We start from the raw sequence: 21,870 nt of genomic DNA, 5'->3' as shown, positions 1-21,870 counted from the left end.
AGATCGCCGGCGTTCCCCGGCCCCTGCATACCAACCGGGGCAGGAGGTGTGGTTATCCACCAAGGACATCCCGCTCCAGGTGACATCCCACAAACTCAAGGACCGTTTCATCGGGCCGTTCCCCATCGCCAAGATCCTCAGTCCGGCCGCAGTGAAGCTGACACTCCCGGCTTCACTGCGGATCCATCCGGTTTTTCATGTTTCCAAACTCAAGCCATACCACACCTCACCGCTCTGCACCCCTGGACCCGACCCACCTCCTGCCCGGATCATCGACGGGGAGCCGGCATGGACTGTTCGTCGGCTCCTGGACGTCCGTCGGAAGGGTCGGGGTTTTCAGTACTTGGTGGACTGGGAGGGTTACGGACCCGAAGAACGCTCCTGGGTGAAGAGGAGCTTCATCCTGGATCCGGCCCTCCTGGCCGATTTCTATCGTCGCCACCCGGACAAGCCTGGTCGGGCGCCAGGAGGCGCCCGTTCAGGGGGGGGTCCTGTTGTGTGGGCCGCTGAAGAGGAGGTACTGCTAGCCCACCACCACCAGATGGCGCCCTGCTTGGAGTGCGGGCTTCAAGCACAAGAGGGCGCCAGAGCCACTGGGAGTGACAGCCGTCACTCATCCTCAACACCAGCTGTCACTCATTCATCTCATCACCATCACCATAAAGGCCGGACGGCAACTCCACCTCCTCGCCGAGAAATCTTCTACGATTAGAGGTAATTCTCTGCTGTGATCACGTATTAATCTACTATTGTTCTGTGTGCAGTTGCAAACCCGTGAAGACCCAGGAGAGGGACAAACGGGAGCTTCACAAGTAAAGACGTTCCTGGAGGTGGAGGTTATCCCTCCCGGAGGAATCACTAATCAAGGTTGCTGGGTGTGAGGACTCACACTCACCACCTTCTGTTTCTGTCTGCCAGCAGTACCAGGGCCGACAACAGAGGACAGAGACCACCTGGGGACTCAGGGCTTGGCGGCTTCGGTGTCCTTCAGGCCGTTGGTGGTAGAAGCGGTGTGGGCCCCGGCTCTTCGTTCATCCGAGGTCTCCTATCTTCAAGCCTGCCCGCAGTCCTCTTGTGTATGATTGGCATTACTCTTGTTTATATTCCGTTGTGTTTTTTCGCAACATTAAATTGTTACTCCTTCTCTTATCCATTGTCCGTTCATTTGCGCCCCCTGTTGTGGGTCCGTGTTACGACACCTTCCCAACAAATTACAGCCTCAAGTCTTCTTAAATATGATGCCACAAGCTTGGTGCACCTATCTTTGGGCAGTTTTGCCCATTCCTCTTTACACCACCTCCCAAGCTCCATCAAGTTGGATGGGGAGCGTTGGTGCACAGCCATTTTCAGATCTCTCTAGAGATGTTCAGTTGGATTCAGGTCTGGTCTCTGGCTGGGCCACTCAAGGACTTTCACAGAGTTGTCCTGAAGCCACTCCTTTGATATCTTGGCTGTGCGCTTATACCCCCATCACACTTGCATAGATTGTGGACGAATGGCGTCAGAATGACACATCCGGCCACAGTTGGCATGTATTGAGGCGCGGTCTGAAGATGGACGGAAGGCAGTCTACATATTTGGTCTCATTCGCTCGACTGTCCCAAGTGTGTTGCACAGTTCAAAAGGCTGTTGGTGCTGTCGAGATGGGACACACATCTGACGGCGGTCTATGTGCAGTTTGTGCCCCATCAGATCTCAATCTACATATTCTTACAGCATCATAACAGCATTTGAAATGATCTGATTGAGGTTGATTGAGCTGGATCGGTCACGGTAAAGCCTGCCAGCAAGTTGTGCCATGTATGTCCACCTCCAATGAACCCCGGTCAGGGAGGGCAAAGGAAATGTTAATATGTAGTAACATGTATGTGACATGCATTCATCATGAGCAGTGAATGTGAATAGCATGCAATCAAACCAAAACCACCATGTGCCACTGCTGGTCTATGCATCGCAGAGCGCATGCCGCCGCAGAGCTGAGCAGGCTGTTTTATCCATAATAGACCTTACAGTACAGATATAGTATTTCCATTCCTCTCCACGGGCAACATAAATAATGTGAAATATTGGCCCATCATATCTGTGATACCACAGGCAGGTGCGTCTCTCTGTGGTCTCATGCACATTAATGCATCATTGCACGTGTCAGAAGCTCAGAGCTGAACGGATCTCACCGCTGTAATATACATATTATGACTTTACCATCATCTAACTCTGTAGGAGGTATGATATGGAATTGTATCATCAGGCCATGATAACATTATTAAACATGAATCACCTCCAGCATGGAACCAGGAGTGTTTCACAGCACAGGGTGAACAAGAACCAGGACCACAGCCTGTGGTGAAACCCCTCTCAGCCAGCTGCTGTGTGCTGCAGACAACCACGTCATAAATAAATCCCATGTGATAATCTGACCAGACATTGTGGTGTACTTGCGTTGTGCTCAAGTGAGCAAAAAATAACCCCAAAGAAATTAAATTTCACTGGAAAGGCTGCATCTGACGAATGGTGGGAAAGCTTTTCCCACTGCCAGCAAACTTTCAGCGAAGTTTTGCTCATGCAGCAAAGGTTAGCATGCAACAAACGGTGTCCAGTGGCTGGCAGTGGTGCACATGTGCACCATGCGCACACTTAGCAGCTAATTCAGTTGTTATGAACACACATACAGCTGAGTGATCATTTCATCATCTGTTCTACGCATGCACGCACACGTGAAGTGAGTGAATGCTGGGAAGGGGAGGATGAGCGTAGATGTGATTGCATGAGCAAGTGAGTGACCGCACTGATGCCAGCTTGGACACACATGGTGTGAGTCCATTCCATACATTGGTTGTACTCCGATCTCCAGTACCGGTAAGTCCTGTGCAAAGGGAGGACAGAGTGCTGCCTCCCACTCCAGTCCCGTGTTTGCCATCCAGATGTTTGGACATTGATCAGTCTTCAGCGCCTTTTATGGCCATCTGACAGCAGTCTGTGTCATCTACCTGTTGTCTACCTATGCTTTGGATGCGATCATGCAGGTGTAGATGAGGTAGTCTAGACAGGATCCACCCACAGTCTACATGCCTCTTTTCCGCCCGATTGTGTCTGGATTATGTCCATTTTTGGCGTGTCGGCCTGGTTCCTGCACATTCTTGCTATGTGTGACAGGGGCTTAATCATTATCCTGCTGAAAGATAACTGCCGCTCCAGTCTGACGTCAAGAGCACTCTGGAGCAGGTTTTCATCCAGGATGTCTCTGTACATTGCTGTATTCATCTTTCCCTCAATCCTGACTAGTCTCCCAGTCTAGTCTTGCCCTCGGGGACAGGGTGAGAAGCTCAAATATCCAGAAGGGACTCAGAGTAGAACTGCTGCTTCTTTACACCAAAAAGAGCCAGTTGATGCGGTTCGAACATCTGGTGAGGATGCTCCCGGTTGTCTCCCTACGAAAGTCTTCCAAGCATGTCCAACTGGGAGGAGATCCCGGGAAAGACCCAGGACACACTGGAGGGATTATATCTTCCACATGGCATGGGAACAATGTAGGGAAGTATGGAATGAGCTGCACCGTGGCCCAGATAAGCAGCAAAAAAAAAAAAAAAAAAAGCAAATGAGTTTATTAGAAGCCTACTATTACATTTATCTCATTTATGCAGTTTGTGCTTGATTTACATATAAACCTCACTTTAACATTGTTTATGTTAAAACTATTATCCAAATGGATGGAAATCTTATTTGCAATCACAATACATAAATTTTAATAGTAGGCTGAATTATTTATATATTTGAGTGTGGGATTGGGAACTTTTTGGTTATTTTCTTCACAGACAAGGGTATTTGAGGGTTTACCTGCCTGATTTGAAAATGTTCCAGGAATTGCCACACTGACTGGGTAAGAGCTAATTATTTAATTAATTTGCTAACTGATGGATGAATATAGCACATTTTTAACTATGGTTATTGATTTTTACAAAGTGCATCTCAGAAAATTAGAATATCATGTAATATCAGTAATTTCCAGTTGTTTGCCTTTTTATTGGTTCCAGGCATCCCTAGATCAACCCCTGGTTTAATGTCACAATTCCAAGAACTATAGACAGAAACAGAGTCTGCAAAAAATGTTGCTTTAAGGAAAGTGGGTATAAAGAGCTCAAAATGTGTATGTCAGGGCCTTCATGCAAGTGACAATGTGGCAGTAGGACAGCCTTAAACTTCTTACACACTGAGCAGGAACACACTTTAAAGTCTATGAGGGTGAACAGTGGGATTGGGCCAAGGCATGGCTAACTCTGAAACAATTTTAATTGTTGAAGTAAAGTGCCACAAATATGACTATGTGTGCAGAAATGCTCCTGCTGAAAGCAGATTTTCAGTGTGAAACACTTACATTTGAAATTCTGATGTCTCTGTGACATATGTCACAGGGTGCATGTAAAACAGCAGCTTGGCTGTTTCTCAAGCATGAGAAAATGATTTGCTTTAAAGATGCATCATCTCAGTATCTTTGTAATATATTTAGCTACAGGTGTTAACATTGGTTTTTAAGACACCCTGTAACCTATGTTAGCTTTAGCTTTTTGACAAGGCATAATACCCCTTTAAAAACAAATGCTGGTGAAAACAAATGAACATTTGTGAACTTAACTTAAAGTTGATCTTATCTACAAAACCTTCTAAAATTAAAAAAAGTTTAAAATGAGTAGTAGAACCACAGAAATGCAGTCAAAGGTTTAGATTAGTGTGTTAGTGTAGTGAAGGCTTAATTTAACTTTTAAAATATGATTTGAAATACGATCTAATTCTTTCTTAGTAGATGAGAAAGATACTCACTTCTCTTGTCCTTTACTACCCGCCACAAGCTGGAGTTCAGTATGAGGAGATGAAACACTTCCTCTGGTTTTAAGGATCCACCAGCATTCTGCCAAATAAATCACAGTCATTCAGTGTTAATAAATGCTTGGTTGAGCCTTGGCCTGGATGGTTGCGTAGAAACAGTGCCACTTTGAGGTTATGAGTACCATTACATGGCAGAACATGGTGCAGCCGGCTCAAAGGCACGAGAGCAGTGCATGGGTAAACCACCAAGGGTTTTTAAAAAAAATCTATTAAACTCGTGATAATGATAACACTGTGGGGTCTTTTGGCATTTGGTGTTTTTTTTTTTTTTTCCATGGGATGACTCCACCTTTAAGATTGTTTAAAAGAAAGAAAAGCCGCTCTCCAATTCATCAAACGAGGAGCCCTTTCAAGGACAAATTAATTAGCTGGGTCAGGCTGACCCGCCGTTAAAAGAAGCAGGGTTTTTACCCAGCAGTTCAACAAAGGGAAACAAGCCGAAAAGAAGGTATCTCAGAATGTTTAAAGCCTTGCCTTCAATCATCTCTCTTCATAATACAGTCCATATGGCTGTCGGTGTGGTGAACTTTAAAGCATCGTGCAAAATTAGGCAGTATTCCTGCAGAGGATGTGTGCAGATAATGAGATGTCCTTCAACTTGAGTTGCTGTGAAAAGCTGCTCTGTCATCAATCAAGAAACTGGCTTCATATTTGTGGTGTGCAGGAAGCTTTTATCTGAAATTGGGTGCAAAATGTTCTTTCCCTCTTACCAAATTAAGCGGATGAAGTTTTTTTTTAATCCAGACTTTTTAAAAGACATGACATGCACAATTTGACATTTGTTAAAAACACGAAAATCCTTCAATAGAAGGGTCATTTGAACCCCCCCCCCCCCCCCCCCCACACACACACTGTCTTTTCCTGAAAGCGCTCTGAAAGCTCTTTTGTAAATCTGAAGAATGTTCCTCTTGTTCCCAATTTATTTATCCCATTTCCATTTGCTTCGGAAGGACAAGTGGCACAATTAGAACATAGTGCACCAAATGTGATGAGGATGCGCTGTGCACGCTGCTGTCTGAAGGACAGGCCATTATGGAAATATGTGCATATCCTGCAGTGTTTAGCAGTTGTACATGTAAGTACACGACACATCATGTGATTTCCTTTGGAGTTTCAGATTTTGACATGTTTATTGTCCTCCGGCAGCTCAGGCGTGGTTTCCCTCTGATATCTCATCTGGTGGCTGCTGTTGGGACAGGCTGTGTGTGAACATTTCTGTAGCAGCTGAGGACGAATCGAGGGAACGACTGAGGAATATGAAGGACAGGAGCAATGTTTTGCTTGCGTGGAGAGTGAGCGGGGTGATTGTGCTGCTGGTGTGCTCAGCAGGTCTGGTGTTCTTGTTGCTTCAGCACAGGCAGCTGAGAGAGGAGCTGGTCAGGTTGGACTTCCAGATGCAGGAGTTATTGCAGAACTGCAAGCTTCAGACAGGTGTCCTGACCCCTGACCCCGGACAGGCTGCAGAGCTGAAAATGGTCCAACGCAGCAAAAGGAGTCAGGAGGGAGACGTGGCCCAAGTAGAAGAGGACATGATGATGATGATGACTTACTCCCTGGTCCCTGTAAGTCACCAGTCTGCTTAAAATGTTCAATGTGAAGAATATCAGATACTTGGAAACAGTTTGCAGGTGAAGTTATCAGTGTTTTAATTTTTCCTGCTTTGGAGAGAGAAATGTGAGTGATGAAAAAAATTCAGCTGTCTGCGTCAGTAATTAAGGAGCAGCTTGTTTTTATTAATTATTTTATTTTATTTTAATTTTTTACATTTCCTGGTTAAATACTTCTATTAATGGCCTGTGACTGTTCTCTGCAGCTCCTCCTTCCTCAGAGGTGCAGCTGCCTGTTTTGACATGCAGCACAACTTATTTATCAGCAAAATATGACCAGAGCAGGTTCAAACAAAAGCAGTCGGAGATTTCTGACGTCCGCCAATCTGGATCACCTGCAAAATTCAGTCTAGTCTTCCATGGCCTATTATGAATCTGTGGTGCAAATTTGATGAGAATCTGTGAAGTAGTTTTGACGCAATCCTTAAAAGCCTAACCCTTGAGCCAGAATCTGGATCCAGATCTGGATCACCTCCAAAATATAATGGAGTCTTCTATGGCCTAATATGTGTGTTGCAAATTTGGTGAGAATCTGTGAAGTAGTTTTGACGTAATCCTTCAAAGCCTGTTTAAAGTAACAGGAAGACAGAGGACGGGAAGGAGAGGAACAGCAGTACCGAGTAAACCAGTATTGATCAGTATGTCTGGTATTTATATCTGTGTATTTATATTTACATTTGCAAACTATTTTTTTTTTTTTTTTAACTTTCACTTTTGATACTCTGTGTGCTTCTCACCCTGTGTGCTGCAATTCAATGCTGCCGGAACCTCAATTTCACTGAGCATCTTCCCAAGGGATCAATGAATCTAAAGTTAAATTTGATCTAGAATCCATATCCATAATATGTATCTGTGGTGAAAATTTCATCAAAATCTGTGCAGTAGTTTTGATGTAATCCTGCTAACAGACAGACAGACAAATAAACACAGATGATTTTATTGCGTCCTTGGCGGACGTAATAATGTTTTTTACCTTGTTGCTTTGGAGAGCTACCGTAATAATGTCTGTTGGTGACATGCTAATGTACAGGGTGAAGTCTTTACATGATGCAAAATGCAGTTTGCAGCTTCCCCACATTTGACTCCCCCCAAAGGCAATCTTTGCTACATGTCTTTCTTTCACTGTTTCCAGTCTTTTACTCTTGATCTAAGATAAAGGCTTGAAAATGCCCCAATGTTATCTTTTTCATATATATATATATATATATATATATATATATATATATATACATATATATATATATATATATATATATATATTTGAATAGATATTTGAAGCATTATTGAATAAATTAGGAAAAAAGAGTTTTGAAGTATTTAAAATGCTTTCTTGGTTAAACAAAACCCATAACAAATAATAGTAGCTATCTGTAGTACTTCATTCACATTCATGTATTTACAAATACATGAATGTCTTTACTGTGTTTTTAAAAAATGTATTTTCAAATAGCAAGGCAAGTTTATTTATAGAGCACCATTCATACACAAGGCAATTTAAAGTGCTTTACGGTTACATAAATTTACAGTTAGATATAATTAATTCAGTTAGGTGACGGGTCAGACTAAGGGCAGTTCAGAAGCTCCTATGACCAGTGCGATATCAAGGACCGAGACGTCACCCGGTATGGCAGAGCCGGGGCCCCACCCTGGAGCCACGCCTGGGGTTGGGGCTCGCGCCTTAGCCCACGGGGCCCGGCCGGGCTCAGCCCGAAAGAGCGACATGGGCCCGCCCTCCTGTGGGTTCACCACCTGCAGAGGGGGCCATGGGGGTCGGGTACAGAGAGGACTGGGTGGCAGTCGAGGGCGGGTGGCCCGGCGGCCTGGTCCGCGCTCACAGCCTCTGGCTGTTGGGACATGGAATGTCACCTTGCTGGGGGGGGAAGGAGCCTGAGCTTGTGCGGGAGGTTGAGAGGTACCGACTAGATAGTCGGGCTCACCTCCACGCACAGCTTGGGCTCTGGTACTGAACTCCTGGAGAGGGGCTGGGTGTTCCACTTCTCTGGCGTTGCCCGTGGGGAGAGGCGGCGAGCTGGGGTAGCATTGCTCATTGCTCCCCAGCTCAGTCACCATGTGTTGGAGTTCACCCCAGTGAACAAGAGGGTCATGTCCCTATGCCTTTGGGTCGGGGACAGGTCTCTCACTGTTGTCTCGGCCTACGGGCCAAGTGGCAGTGCAGAGTACCCAACCTTCTTGGAGTCCCTGGGAGGGGTACTAGATAGTGCTCCGACCGGGGACTCCATTGTTCTCCTGGGGGACTTCAATGCCCACGTGGGCGGTGACAGTGAGACCTGGAATGGATGATTGGGAAGCACGGCCTCCCCGATTTGAATCCGAGTGGTGTTCAGTTGTTGGACTTCTGTGCTAGCCACAGTTTGTCCATCACGAACACCATGTTCGAGCACAAGGGCGTCCATAAGTGCACATGGCACCAGGACACCCTGAGCCGGAGGTCGATGATCGACTTTGTAGTTGTATCATCTGACCTTCGGCCAGGTGTCTTGGACACTCGGTGAAGAGAGGGGCTGAGCTGTCGACCAATCACCACCTGGTGGTGAGTTGGATCCACTGGGAGGGGAGGAAGCCGGTCAGACCTGGCAGGCCCAAACGTGTTGTGAGGGTCTGCTGGGAACGACTGGGGGAACCCTCTGTCGGCAAGGTCTTCAAATCCCACCTCCAGGAGAGCTTCTCCCAGATCCCGGGGGAGGTTGGAGATATGGAGTCCGAGTGGACCATGTTCTCCATCCCCCATCGTCAATGCGGCTGCTCGTAGCTGTGGTCACAAGGTCTCGGGGTCTCGGGGTCTTGTTAACGAGTGAGGGACGGATGGAGTGTGAGATCGACAGATGGATCAGTGCACGCGTCTGCAGTGATGCAGTCGCTGTATCGGACCGTCGTGGTAAAGAGAGAGCTGAGCAGGAGGGCAAAGCTCTTGATTTACCGATCGATCTACGTTCCGACCCTCACCTATGGTCATGAGATTTGGCTCATAACCGAAAGAACAAGATCGCGAGTACAAGCGGCTGAGATGAGTTTCCTCCGCAAGGTGGCTGGGCGCTCCCTTAGAGATAGAGTGAGGAGTTCGGTCACTCAGGAGGAGCTCGGAGTCGAGCCGCTGCTCCTCCATGTTGATAGGAGGCAACAGAGGTGGCTCGGGCATCTTTTCCGGATGTTCTTTACCTGGACGCCTCGCTGGAGAGGTGTTCTGGGCACGTCCCATCGGGAGGAGACCCCGGGGAAGACTCAGAACACGCTGGAGGGACTACTTCTCTCAGCTGGCTTGGGAACGCCTCGGGGTTCCCAAGGAGGAGCTGGGGGAGGTGTGTGTGGATTGGAAGGTCTGGGCGGCTTTGCTTGAGCTGCTGCCCCCGTGACCTGACCCCAGTTGAAGTGGAAGAAAATGAATGGATGGACATAATTAATTCATAGAATCTCAATAATCATTAAAAAATTACATTAAAAGGAAAGAGTGCAGATAAAGTACTTTCATTTGTCATATGCACAGGTAAAATAAACTGTTTTCAGCCTGGATTTGAACATTGTCAGAGTTGAGGCCTGTCTAACCATTTCTGGAAGTTTGTTCCAGATTTTAGCTGCATAAAACTAAAACACAGCCTCTCCATGTTTAGTCCTGACTCTGGGAACCAGCAGGAGACCACTTCCTGAGGTTCTCAGAGCCCGAGATGGTTCATATGGTTCTAACAGGTCACAGATGTACTTTGGGGCTTGACCAAGATTTGTAAACAAGCAGAGCTGTTTTGAAATCTGTTCTCTGAGCGACAGGAAGCCAGTGCAGAGACCTGAGCACTGGACTAATGTGGTCGTATTTCCTGGTTCTAGTCAGGACTCGATCAGCAGCATTCTGAATGTACTGCAGCTGTCGTACAGCTCATTTCGTGAGGACAGTGAGTAAGCCATTACACTAATCTACTGGAGACGAATGTGTGAATTAATCTCTCCAAGTCTTTAGACACTATGTTTGTGTTCTTGGCAGTGTTTTTCAGATGGTAAAAAACTGTTGATTTTATTGATTTAATGTGGCTGTTTAGGTTCAGGTCTGAGTCCATGGATACTCCTAGATTTCTGACCTGCTTTTTAGATTTTAGAGACAGAGACTCAAGATGACTGATAACACCTTCCCTTACTTTCTGTGGACCAAAAACAATCATCTCAGTTTTGTCTGAGTTTAGCTGGAGAAAGTTGTTTTGCATCCACACCCTTATCTGTTCAATGCACCTCCAGAGTGAATCTACAGGCCCATGTTCAGCTAACGCCAGTGACGCGTACAGTAGTGTTCAGAATAATAGTAGTGCTATGTGACTAAAAAGATTAATCCAGGTTTTGAGTATATTTCTTATTGTTACATGGGAAACAAGGTACCAGTAGATTCAGTAGATTCTCACAAATCCAACAAGACCAAGCATTCATGATATGCACACTCTTAAGGCTATGAAATCAGGCTCTTAGTAAAAAAAGTAGAAAAGGGGGTGTTCACAATAATAGTAGCATCTGCTGTTGACGCTACAAACTCAAAACTATTATGTTCAAACTGCTTTTTTAGCAATCCTGTGAATCACTAAACTAGTATTTAGTTGTATAACCAGAGTTTTTCATGATTTCTTCACATCTGCGAGGCATTAATTTTGTTGGTATGGAACCAAGATTTTGCTTGTTTACTAGTGTGCTTGGGGTCATTGTCTTGTTGAAACACTCATTTCAAGGGCATGTCCTCTTCAGCATAAGGCAACATGACCTCTTCAAGTATTTTGACATATCCAAACTGATCCATGATACCTGGTATGTGATATATAGGCCCAACACCATAGTAGGAGAAACATGCCCATATCATGATGCTTGCACCACCATGCTTCACTGTCTTCACTGTGAACTGTGGTTTGAATTCAGAGTTTGGGGGTCGTCTCACAAACTGTCTGCGGCCCTTGGACCCAAAAAGAACAGTTTTACTCTCAACAGTCCACACAGTATTCCTCCATTTCTCTTTAGGTCAGTTGATGTGATCTTTGGCAAATTGTAACCTCTTCTGCACGTCTTTTATTTAACAGAAGGACTTTGCGGGGGATTCTTGCAAATAAATTAGCTTCATACAGGCATCTTCTAACTGCCACAGCACTTACAGGTAACTCCAGACTGTCTTTGATCATCCTGGAGCTGATCAATGGGTGAGCCTTTGCCATTCTGGTTATTCTTCTATCCATTTTGATGGTTGTTTTCCATTTTCTTCCATGTGTCTCTGTTTTGTTTTGTTTTTTTTGTCCATTTTAAAGCATTGGACCTCATTGTAGATGAACAGCCTATAATCTGTTGCACCTGCGTACAGGTTTTCCCCTCTCCAATGAACTTTTTAATCAAACTGTGTTGTTCTTCTGAACAATGTCTTGAATGTCCCATTTTCCTCAGGCTTTATCCTTAAATAGGGGACACCTGATTCACACTTGTTTGTTCCACAAAATTGATGAACTCACTGACCGAATGCCACACTACCATTATTGTGAACACCCCCTTTTCTACTTTTTTTTACTAATAGCCCAGTTTCATAGCCTTAAGAGTGTGCATATCATGAATGCTTGGTCTTGTTGGATTTGTGAGAATCTACTGAATCTACTGGTACCTTGTTTCCCATGTAACAATAAGAAATATACTCAAAACCCAGATTAATCTTTTTAGTCACATAGCACTACTATTATTCTGAACACTACTGTAGATCTGAGTGTCATCTGCATAATTGTGGTAGGACACATTGTTGCTGCATATTAGCTGACCCAATGGAAGCATGTATAGATTGAACAGGAGGGGTCCCAAGATAGACTCCTGGGGAACCCCACAGGTCACAGCCATTCTGTCTGAGACATAGTTACCAATTTAAACAAAGTATGTCCTGTCCTCCAGATAGGATTTAAACCAGCATAAAGCAGTGCCTGAGATTCCCTTCCAGTTTTCTTACCTCTGTCGTAAAATCACATGGTCCACTGTGTCAAAAACAGTGCTCAGGTCTAGCAAAACTAGGACTGAGGCTTGTTCTTGTCCTAGTATTTCAAAAATGCTTTTTGAAATACTATCATCTAATACACAGGTCAGATGTTCCAAGATAGCAGTAGTGGAATACGCTCCACCTCGGAAGGGCTTATGTAATCCAGCAGAGAAGTAATATATCCTTCAAATAGTGATACAGTCATCAAATTCTGCATGCATAACCTCCTTTATCTGGGTTGAATGCAAAAAAGGTTAGCCATCTAAAATTGCGGAGGTGATGGTCTAGTGGTTAAGTATTGGGCTTGAGACCAGAGGATCCTTGGTTCAAATCCCAGCCTGACCAGAAAATCACTAAGGGCTTTTGGGCAAGGTCCTTAATCCCCTAGTTGCTCCTGGTGTGTAGTGAGCACCTTGTATGGCAGCACCCTCCCAGAGGGGTGAATGTGAGGCATTATTGTAAAGCGCTTTGAGCGTCTGATGCAGATGGAAAAGCGCTATATAAATGCAGTGCATTTACCATTCAATATAGCTGCCATTTTTTCATGATGGATACCAGTGACGACTAAATGATGACTCTTTTCAGTAAATAACTGATGGGGTGCCTGATTTTCATGACATTTTTGAGAAGGTTTACAACTGTGGACAATTTTGACGATGCCATAGATTTAATTTTGGGAAATATTTCAATATGGCTGTCAGGGATGGCCTTGAATAATGCTGTTCTGCTTAACTACTGTTCAAACTGTCTAAAGCGAATAACCTTGGTGTGTGCATTACTTTTACAATTATATATGATCTGTTACTACTTTTCTAATATCTGAGACATTGTTCTGTTATTACTTTTGCTGGACATTTTATACTGTTTTCCAAAATTCATGCATGTTCCCCATCATATTGAGATTAGATAATCTAAGACATCATTCACTTGGTACATAAAGTTAATTTGTCCTGTCCTGGGGTTTGTAGTGTGAAAGACAGAAGTGAGAACCTACACTAAAAATAAGAAAGAACTTTATTATTCCCGAAGGAAATTGTTTTGCCAGAGTGCCTAAACAGTAAACATTGCTTTTTGAAAAAAAAAAGAAAGAAAGAAAAAATCTGAATAAGGTACTTATTTACCAATGTACCCATGAGAGGAACATGTGCAAATCATTACCTGACTACTAGAAACATATCACTTCAGTGTTTAAGCATGAAACTCCAGATACAGTTCATTTCTTGGAGAATGTTTGACCGGATGAACATTTGTTTTTTACGGTACTAGCTAATACTGATATAAAAACAAAACAAATGCCCCAATAAATAAATAAAGGAAGACTTGCATCATTTCCACAGAATAAAATTAGTGAAGATAATTTTCTGAAAAGTATTTCTGTCAGAGATATCCCTAATTTGCTGGCATTCATCATACATTTGTCTTTGGTATAAATATTATATAATTATAGTAAGTCCTGTTAGGTTCTTTTATGTGGTGAGTAATCTCAAAAATAATTGGACAGGAAACAGACTTCAAAGCTTAGATGTTGTATTGAAAAAGTTCCTACACTGATACAGAGAGTCATCTGCAGCGCTGGGGTCTTTGACCAGATCACATGATACATCTGGAACAAAGAGCCTAGATTTGCTTTCTGCATAAATTTTTATTCCTCCAACCAGCCCCATGTGGGCAGTCCTTAGCCTGTCGTGAATCAGCAGCTATGTGATTGGATGCAAAGTGAAGTAGGCGGGTATGCTCACGTTGCATTCAAAGCAGTATGTAAAAATGTATGTCTGCGTGTCACGCAACACATCAGAGTGTTCCATCACATCGTCCAAATAGATGCGAATACTTTGGTTTTATCAATTAGACAGCTATAAAAAGATCAGCTAGTCATGCAAAATACAAGGACATTTTGTGCGTCAGCCATTTTGAAAAGCAGTTAGGTTGTGATCAGATAGTTACAAGGACATTTTGGATGTGCGTCAGCCATTTTGTGATATGCATCATGGAACACTCTGACAGTCCCTTTGGCTTGTTCCTTGTTTCATTTGGGGTCGGCACAGAAGATCCAAGTTTTAAATTAAAACATCATTTCTCAGGGCAAAATCAGTTTAATGCTTGAGAAAATTGAGTCCAGAAGATCATGGGTTCAAATCCCCGCCTGACTGGAAAATCACTAAGGGCCCTTGGGCGAGGCCTTTAATCCCCTATTGCTCCCAGTGTGTAGTGAGCGCCTTGTATGGCAGCACCCTGACATCGGGGTGAATGTGAGGCATAACTGTAAAGCGCTTTGAGCGTCTGATGCAGATGGAAAAGCGCTATATAAATGCAGACCATTTACCATCTAAGAAATTTGTTAATTGATGAATCTGAGTTCACAATGGCAGGATCATAATGAAAATACATTGAGGTGAAGATTAGAATCCCAATGAAACAGGCTGCCCCTCATGAAATACATGGCTGCCATTTTTCAAGATGGCCACCAATGACTGCTAAAGATTTCATTTTTCAGGAAAAAAAAGATAATAATAATAGTAAAAGCTGCTGGTATTTCCAGCTGTGCTGTGCTACAGTGTGCTTTATGCTTGTAGGAGCACAGAGCTACATATAGATGAGTGGGTGAGTAAGTACTTCCCAGCCAGCTTGCATGAGCTCTCATCTGTGGCTAACTTTGATGCACCATATCAATCGAAAAAGCAGCTTTGTTTTGCCTCTTTAATATCCCAGAGATGTGTCTGCCACCAAGGTTGGGTAGGATTACTTTAAATATTATCTGTCTTCATGCAAGTACACCATCAAATTTAGAGTTAATCCAATACCAGTAAAGGTTTCTTGGTAGATAATGTCTGTTTGCCCTGGGGCTGGTAGTGTGGAAGCCAGGGATGAGAACCTATAGTGCACACCACATGAATAAGAAACTTATTTGCCAATGTCCCATAATAGGAGCATGTGTAAATGATTACCTGACTGCAAGAAAGATATCAGTGCAGCGTTTAAGCATGAAACTTCAGATAAACACTTCTTGGAGAATATTTGACTGAATGAACATTTGACTTTCATGTGAATAATGCACCATATTGGTTGTTATAAATCAAAGCTGGCATCATTTCTCAAGGCAAAATTTGTCTAAATCTTAATTACGTGTTATCATCAGAAACATCCCATAAGTACATATACAATAGATTTGACTTTGGTATCAATATTTAGTCTCTGAAAACATAATGCAAATCCCATTTTAAATGCTCTTCCATCATTTCTGCATGATAAAATCATCTTAATACTTAAATTGTGGAGGTGATATAAAGGATTACGTCAAAACTACTTCTTGGTTTCTCACCAAATGTGCACCACAGGTAGATATTAGGCCATTGAAGACTCCACTGAATTTTGGAGGTGATCTGGATCCGGATTGGCGGACGTCAGAAATCTCTGATTGCTCTTGTTTCTTGATGTTTTTGCTTTGTGCTTGTGAGTAAAGTATGTCTTTTCATGATAACAACACTTCGAACACATCTTAATGGAGTCTTCCTTTTGGTCTAATATCTATCTGTGGTGAAACTTTTGTCAAAATCTGTGAAGTAGTTTTGACGTAATCTTGCTAACAGACGCACAGATAAATAAATAAACTCCCATGATTTTATTACATCCAGACGTAATAAAATGAATGCTCTTTACTTTTAAACACAGACATGTACAATGTGCACCTGCAGAGTCCTGTTCAGCTAAGGTTGAAGCATTTACAGTATCCATAACATTAAATAATTAATGTTTATATATATACAGTGAGGAAAATAAGTATTTGAACACCCTGCATTTTGCAAGTTCTCCCACTTAGAAATCATGGAGGGGTCTGAAATTTTCATCTTAGGTGCATGTCCACTGTAAGAGACATAATCTAAAAAATAAATAAATAAATAAAAAATCCAGAAATCACAATGTATGATTTTTTTTAATAATTTATTTGTATGTTACTGCTGCAAATAAGTATTTGAACACCTGTGAAAATCAATGTTAGTATTTGGTACAGTAGCCTTTGTTTATAATTACAGAGGTCAAACGTTTCCTGCAGTTTTTCACCAGGTTTCACACACTGCAACAGGGATTTTGGTCCACTTCTCCATACAGATCTTCTCTAGATCTTTCAGGTTTGGAGTTTCAGCTCCCTCCAAAGATTTTCTATTGAGTTCAGGTCTGGAGACTGGCCAGGCCACTCCAGGACCTTGAAATGCTTCTTACGGAGCCCCTCCTTAGTTGCCCTGGCTGTGTGTTTGGGTTCATTGTCATGCTGGAAGACCCAGCCATGACTCATCTTCAGTGATCTTACTGAGGGAAGAAGGTTGTTTGCCAAAATCTCGCAATACATGACCCCATCCATCCTCCCTTTAATATGGTGCAGTCGTCCTGTCCCCTTTGCAGAAGAGCACCCCCAGAGTATGATGTTTCCACCCCCATGCTTCATGGTTGGGATGGTTTTCTTGGGGTTGTTCTCATCCTCTAAACATGGTAAGTGGAGTTGATTCCAAAAAGCTCTATTCTGGTCTCATCTGACCACATAACCTTCTCCCATGCCTCCTCTGGATCATCCAGATGGTCACTGGTGAACTTCAAATGATCCTGGACATGTGCTGGCTTGAGCAGGGGGACCTTGCTGCCCTGTAGGATTTTAAACCATGACAGCATCATGTGTTACTAATGTAATCTTTGTGACTGTGGTCCCAGCTCTCTTCAGGTCATTGACCAGGTCCTCCTGTGTAGTTCGGAGCTTTCTCAGAATCATCCTTACCCCACAAAGTGAGATCTTACATGGAATCCCAGACCGAGGGAGATTGACAGTCATCTTGTGTTTCTTCCACTTTCTAATAAATAATCATAACAGTTGTTGTCTTCTACCAAGCTTCTTGCCTGTTGTCCTGTAGTCCATCCCAACCTTGTGTAGGTCTACAGTTTTGTCCCTGGTGTCCTTAGACAGCTCTTTGGTCTTGGCTATGGTGGACAGGTTGGAGTGTGATTGATTGAGTGTGTGAACAGGTGTCTTTTATACAGGTAACAAGTTCAAACAGGTGCAGTTAATACAGGTAAAGCGTGCAGAATAAGAGGGCTTCTTAAAGAAAAATTAACAGGTCTGTGAGAGCCAGAATTCTTGCTGGTTGGTAGGTGTTTGGCACGTTGGAGAGGTGTTCTCTTCACGGATGAATCCCGGTTCACACTGTCCAGGGCAGATGGCAGACAGCGTGTGTGGCGTCGTGTGGGTGAGCGGTTTTCTGATGTCAATGTTGTGGATCGAGTGGCCCATGGTGGCGGTGGGGTTATGGTATGGGCAGGCGTCTGTTATGGACGAAGAACACAGGTGCATTTTATTGATGGCATTTTGAATGCACAGCGATACCGTGACGAGATCCTGAGGCCCATTGTTGTGCCATACATCCAAGAACATCACCTCATGTTGCAGCTGGATAATGCACGGCCCCATGTTGCAAGGATCTGTACACAATTCTTGGAAGCTGAAAATGTCCCAGTTCTTGCATGGCCGGCATACTCACCGGACATGTCGCCCATTGAGCATGTTTGGGATGCTCTGGACCGGCGTATACGACAGCGTGTACCAGTTCCTGCCAATATCCAGCAACTTCGCACAGCCATTGAAGAGGAGTGGACCAACATTCCACAGGCCACAATTGACAACCTGATCAACTCTATGCAAAGGAGATGTGTTGCACTGCATGAGGCAAATGGTGGTCACACCAGATACTGACTGGTATCCCCCCCCCCCCAATAAAACAAAACTGCACCTTTCAGAGTGGCCTTTTATTGTGGACAGTCTAAGGCACACCTGTGCACTAATCATGGTGTCTAATCAGCATCTTGATATGGCACACCTGTGAGGTGGAATGGATTATCTCAGCAAAGGAGAAGTGCTCACTATCACAGATTTAGACTGGTTTGTGAACAATATTTGAGGGAAATGGTGATATTGTGTATGTGGAAAAAGTTTTAGATCTTTGAGTTCATCTCATACAAAATGGGAGCAAAACCAAAAGTGTTGCGTTTATATTTTTGTTGAGTGTATTTTGAAGCAAATCATTCATTCATTTGCTATACCCACTTACTCCAATCAAGGGTCATGGGGGGGCTGGAGCCTATCCCAGCAGTCATAGGGAGTGAGGCAGAGTACACCCTGGACAGGACACCAGTCTGTCATAGGACCACATATAGACAGACGAACACATTCACACTTGTTGGCATACCTACAGTCAATTAGGAGTAACCAGAGGAAGCTGAAGCACCTGGAGGGAACCCTCACAAACATGGGGAGAACATGCAAACAGAAAGGACCAGATGGGAAGCGATCCAGAGACCTTCTTGCTGTGAGGAAACAGTACTAACTACCAAGTGCTGCCCCCAAGTGAATCAATTCAAGAAAAACTTTTAATTTAAAAAATTATTTAAAAACAAACTGCTTCAATGGCTATAAAACATTAGAAATATGTATTTGTCACAGGTTTGGTTTGTTGTTACCCTTGCTGCACTGGCTGCTAATAAAAGCAAAGGTTACCCCCCATAAGTGACGGTAAAAAGTGGAAGACAACACCCACACACAATGTTTGCAAAGCCCTCTGACACGCCATACCACAATCTCAAAACCCGAGAAATGGCTAAACCTTTGTTCTGTTAATCACCTGTGTTTACTACATAACCAGCATTTATTTCTTCTGACTGTTTTATATTTTTCTTTAAGGTGAAAGTCTTTGTAGATCTGTGTAATAGCTCCAGGGGAATTTGTTTAAGAGGTAAAGTTAATATTGTGTAACATAAGCAGTGTTTCATTCTATTTGATAATGTGCTTTATAGTAATATGTCGTCTTTTTTTTTCTCCAGGCCCACCTGGTCCTCCAGGTAAATAACACTGTATCATCTGCTAAAACCAAAGCTGGAATTTTGTTACCGCTGTGGCAATACTTTTGTTTATCAGGCTTGCCTGGTGAAAAGGGGTTACCAGGACCACAGGGTCCACCTGGAGTGGAGGGGAGACGAGGAAGGAGAGGTGAGTGCTGATGTCTTCTTGACCTGAACCCATAAGGATGCACCCATACTCTCTCACACTTGTGTGGGTGTGCATGCGCTCACACACATATGCACATATACACTTGTGTCGACTGACTGATGGCATCATAGAGACAGAGAGGCCACTATGCTTGAATAGTTATTTTATTGTGGGTTTTTTTTTTTTTTTTTTGACATGTTGTATTTGTTGCATTTATAATATATTGTGGCGGGCTGCTGCTTTCATCAGAGGATTTCCTGGTTAAATTAGATCAAATAAAATTAAAACAATAATTTCACTTCAGCTGATAATGTGAACAAAGGCTGAGTAGACTTGAGCTTTGCTGTCAGTGTTCATTATTGCAGAAGACAGTCTCAAGCTGAATTTGTTCACATTTTTCAACTGAATTAACTGCTTTCATAATGTGTATAACCAACAAAACACTTCTGACACCTGAAACAAATTAAAGACACAGCTACACACATAAATAAACTGGCCACGGCTGAATCATGTGTTTTGTTTGAATGTTTTTCACCCTAAAATCTCATCATGTGCACAATGTTTTTGTTCATCCCTGTCAGTTTAACATGTGTGTGTGTGTGTGTAAAACAGGTGATCCAACCAGCCTGTGAGTGTGTGGCCAGATGATATGGTCACTCAGCTGCGTGTGTGTGTTCATAATGGCTGAACGCGCCACTACGCATGCGTGCGCAGAACAGGTCATCACACCGGCATGCGAGTGTGTGGCCGAAATGTTCGCTCAGCTGCGTGTATATGTGTTTACATGCGCACACAAAAAGGCTGACAACTGTCAGTGATCGCGTGCTGTTGTACAGTATAGCGAAAAATCCCTTTAGATGTTTGATCAGTATATACCTGCATTACGAGATTTTATTCGTCCGGCTGGACTCCTGTGGCGGGATGTGTTATTCTGACGCAATTCGGCCTCAATCAGCGTATGTGTGGCGGGGGTTTAAATATTCATACGGCATGAAAACAGCACTTGAAGCATTCTGATTGTGTTCGGCGGGCAGTTAGAAATGATCTGCCATTTTGGATCCTGGCCAAAAGTCCCAACTGTGCCTGAACGCACTACGAGCACACCTAGAGTGCTGCTGGATTATATTTCCTCCACCTGCAATCGGAACTCACTCGTACGGCAGTGTAAGTGCATTCGCCATATTATCAGCTGTCTGAGTAATTCTAATGTGTTCCATTAACATTTGTACTGCATTCAGAGGCCCATGTGCACGGCACGTCCATTAAGTCTGGGTGGGTTGGAACACTGTCTGGGTATTCGGACAGCTGTCCTCTGCAATTCTTAACCCCCCCCCCCCCCCCCCCGAGATGTGGCACGAATTCTGTTTTTTTTGGACATTCCGCCTGATTCAGCTTGGCTCGTGCTCATTCGTACTAAGTGTGACGGGGCCCTTACAGAAAGCTCCTGATCAAGTGCTCACAAACTCAGCATCATGCAGTGACAGTATCATAAAGTGTTCAGTGTGGCTTTCTACATTTTTTTCATCTGCCAAATGAATAGGACATTCTGGTGAAAAAGGAGAGCCAGGTCCTAAAGGAGACCCCGGTCCTCCAGGAGTGAAATGCAAGGTCTGCAATGACACACTGTTCGATGGTGAGACATACACGAAGATGTGTTCAATTAACACAGAAATGATTGAAACAACAGAAAGGAAATGTCATAGTTTAACTCATATTAAAGAGTAGTCACGTGATGTCATCACACCTTTGTTCATTTTGAAGAATTTCTTTACTTTTACAAATGTATTACTGTGTTTGTGGTTTTGTTGGTTAATTCTTATATATATATATATATATATATATATATATATATATATATATATATATATATATATACATAAATTAATTAATTAAATTAATTTGATGCAAGAATTTTAGAATAATTATTTAACCTTGCAAGATGCGAATGAGACCTTGGGAGAGTGATGTTCACAGTGATGAGTGCCTATATAGTTTTGTACAATTATAAGGGTGTAATTTACTAATTCACTAAAGGTTTGCATATGTTAAAATGTATGCGAACACGAAAGCACTCACAAAACAAAACGTGCATGCTGATTTACTAACAGAGCACACTGAGAATTGCGTTTTTCAAATGTACAAAACAGAGTGTATTATCCATTTAACACATGTGCCTTCATGAATATGCAATTTGCCGTTTGTCCACCCGAGTGTGCAAAATTGTGGGAGGGAGCATGCAAATAGGTGAGGTTTGCATGCACAATGTGATTTATGCTCCAGCAGCACAGAGGCCACTGCTTCCTCCCACACAGAATTAAAACTACATACGTGTATATACGTATATCATTCATTGAAAACTTCTGGCATATTTG

General features: G+C 43.3%; 1 protein-coding gene and 1 long non-coding RNA gene across 3 annotated transcripts in view; both read left to right on the top strand.

The window, feature by feature from the left end:
• Nucleotides 1-5,766: 5,766 nt before the first annotated feature.
• The window catches only part of LOC117515570 (gliomedin-like), a 65,723-nt gene continuing 49,619 nt past the window's right edge, over nt 5,767-21,870 (top strand). The window contains exons 1-5 of one of the 2 annotated variants that reach the window (XM_034176188.1): nt 5,767-6,443; nt 19,193-19,244; nt 19,333-19,350; nt 19,427-19,498; nt 21,039-21,131. In XM_034176188.1, the coding sequence (XP_034032079.1) occupies nt 6,138-6,443; nt 19,193-19,244; nt 19,333-19,350; nt 19,427-19,498; nt 21,039-21,131 (541 nt within the window). In that variant the 5' untranslated portion in view covers nt 5,767-6,137. The remainder of the gene's footprint in view (nt 6,444-19,192; nt 19,245-19,332; nt 19,351-19,426; nt 19,499-21,038; nt 21,132-21,870) is intronic. The other variant, XM_034176189.1, reaches the window with a different exon arrangement.
• LOC117515571 lies at nt 12,202-17,808 on the top strand. The gene is made up of 3 exons (XR_004562186.1): nt 12,202-12,378; nt 16,107-16,108; nt 17,797-17,808. It is a non-coding gene; the product is annotated as an uncharacterized LOC117515571 (long non-coding RNA).

The sequence above is a fragment of the Thalassophryne amazonica genome, chromosome 8, assembly GCF_902500255.1.
Source record: "Thalassophryne amazonica chromosome 8, fThaAma1.1, whole genome shotgun sequence".
NCBI lineage: Eukaryota > Metazoa > Chordata > Actinopteri > Batrachoidiformes > Batrachoididae > Thalassophryne > Thalassophryne amazonica.
The sequence above is the reverse complement of the archived record's forward strand: the minus strand, read 5'-3'. Positions and strand labels throughout refer to the sequence as shown.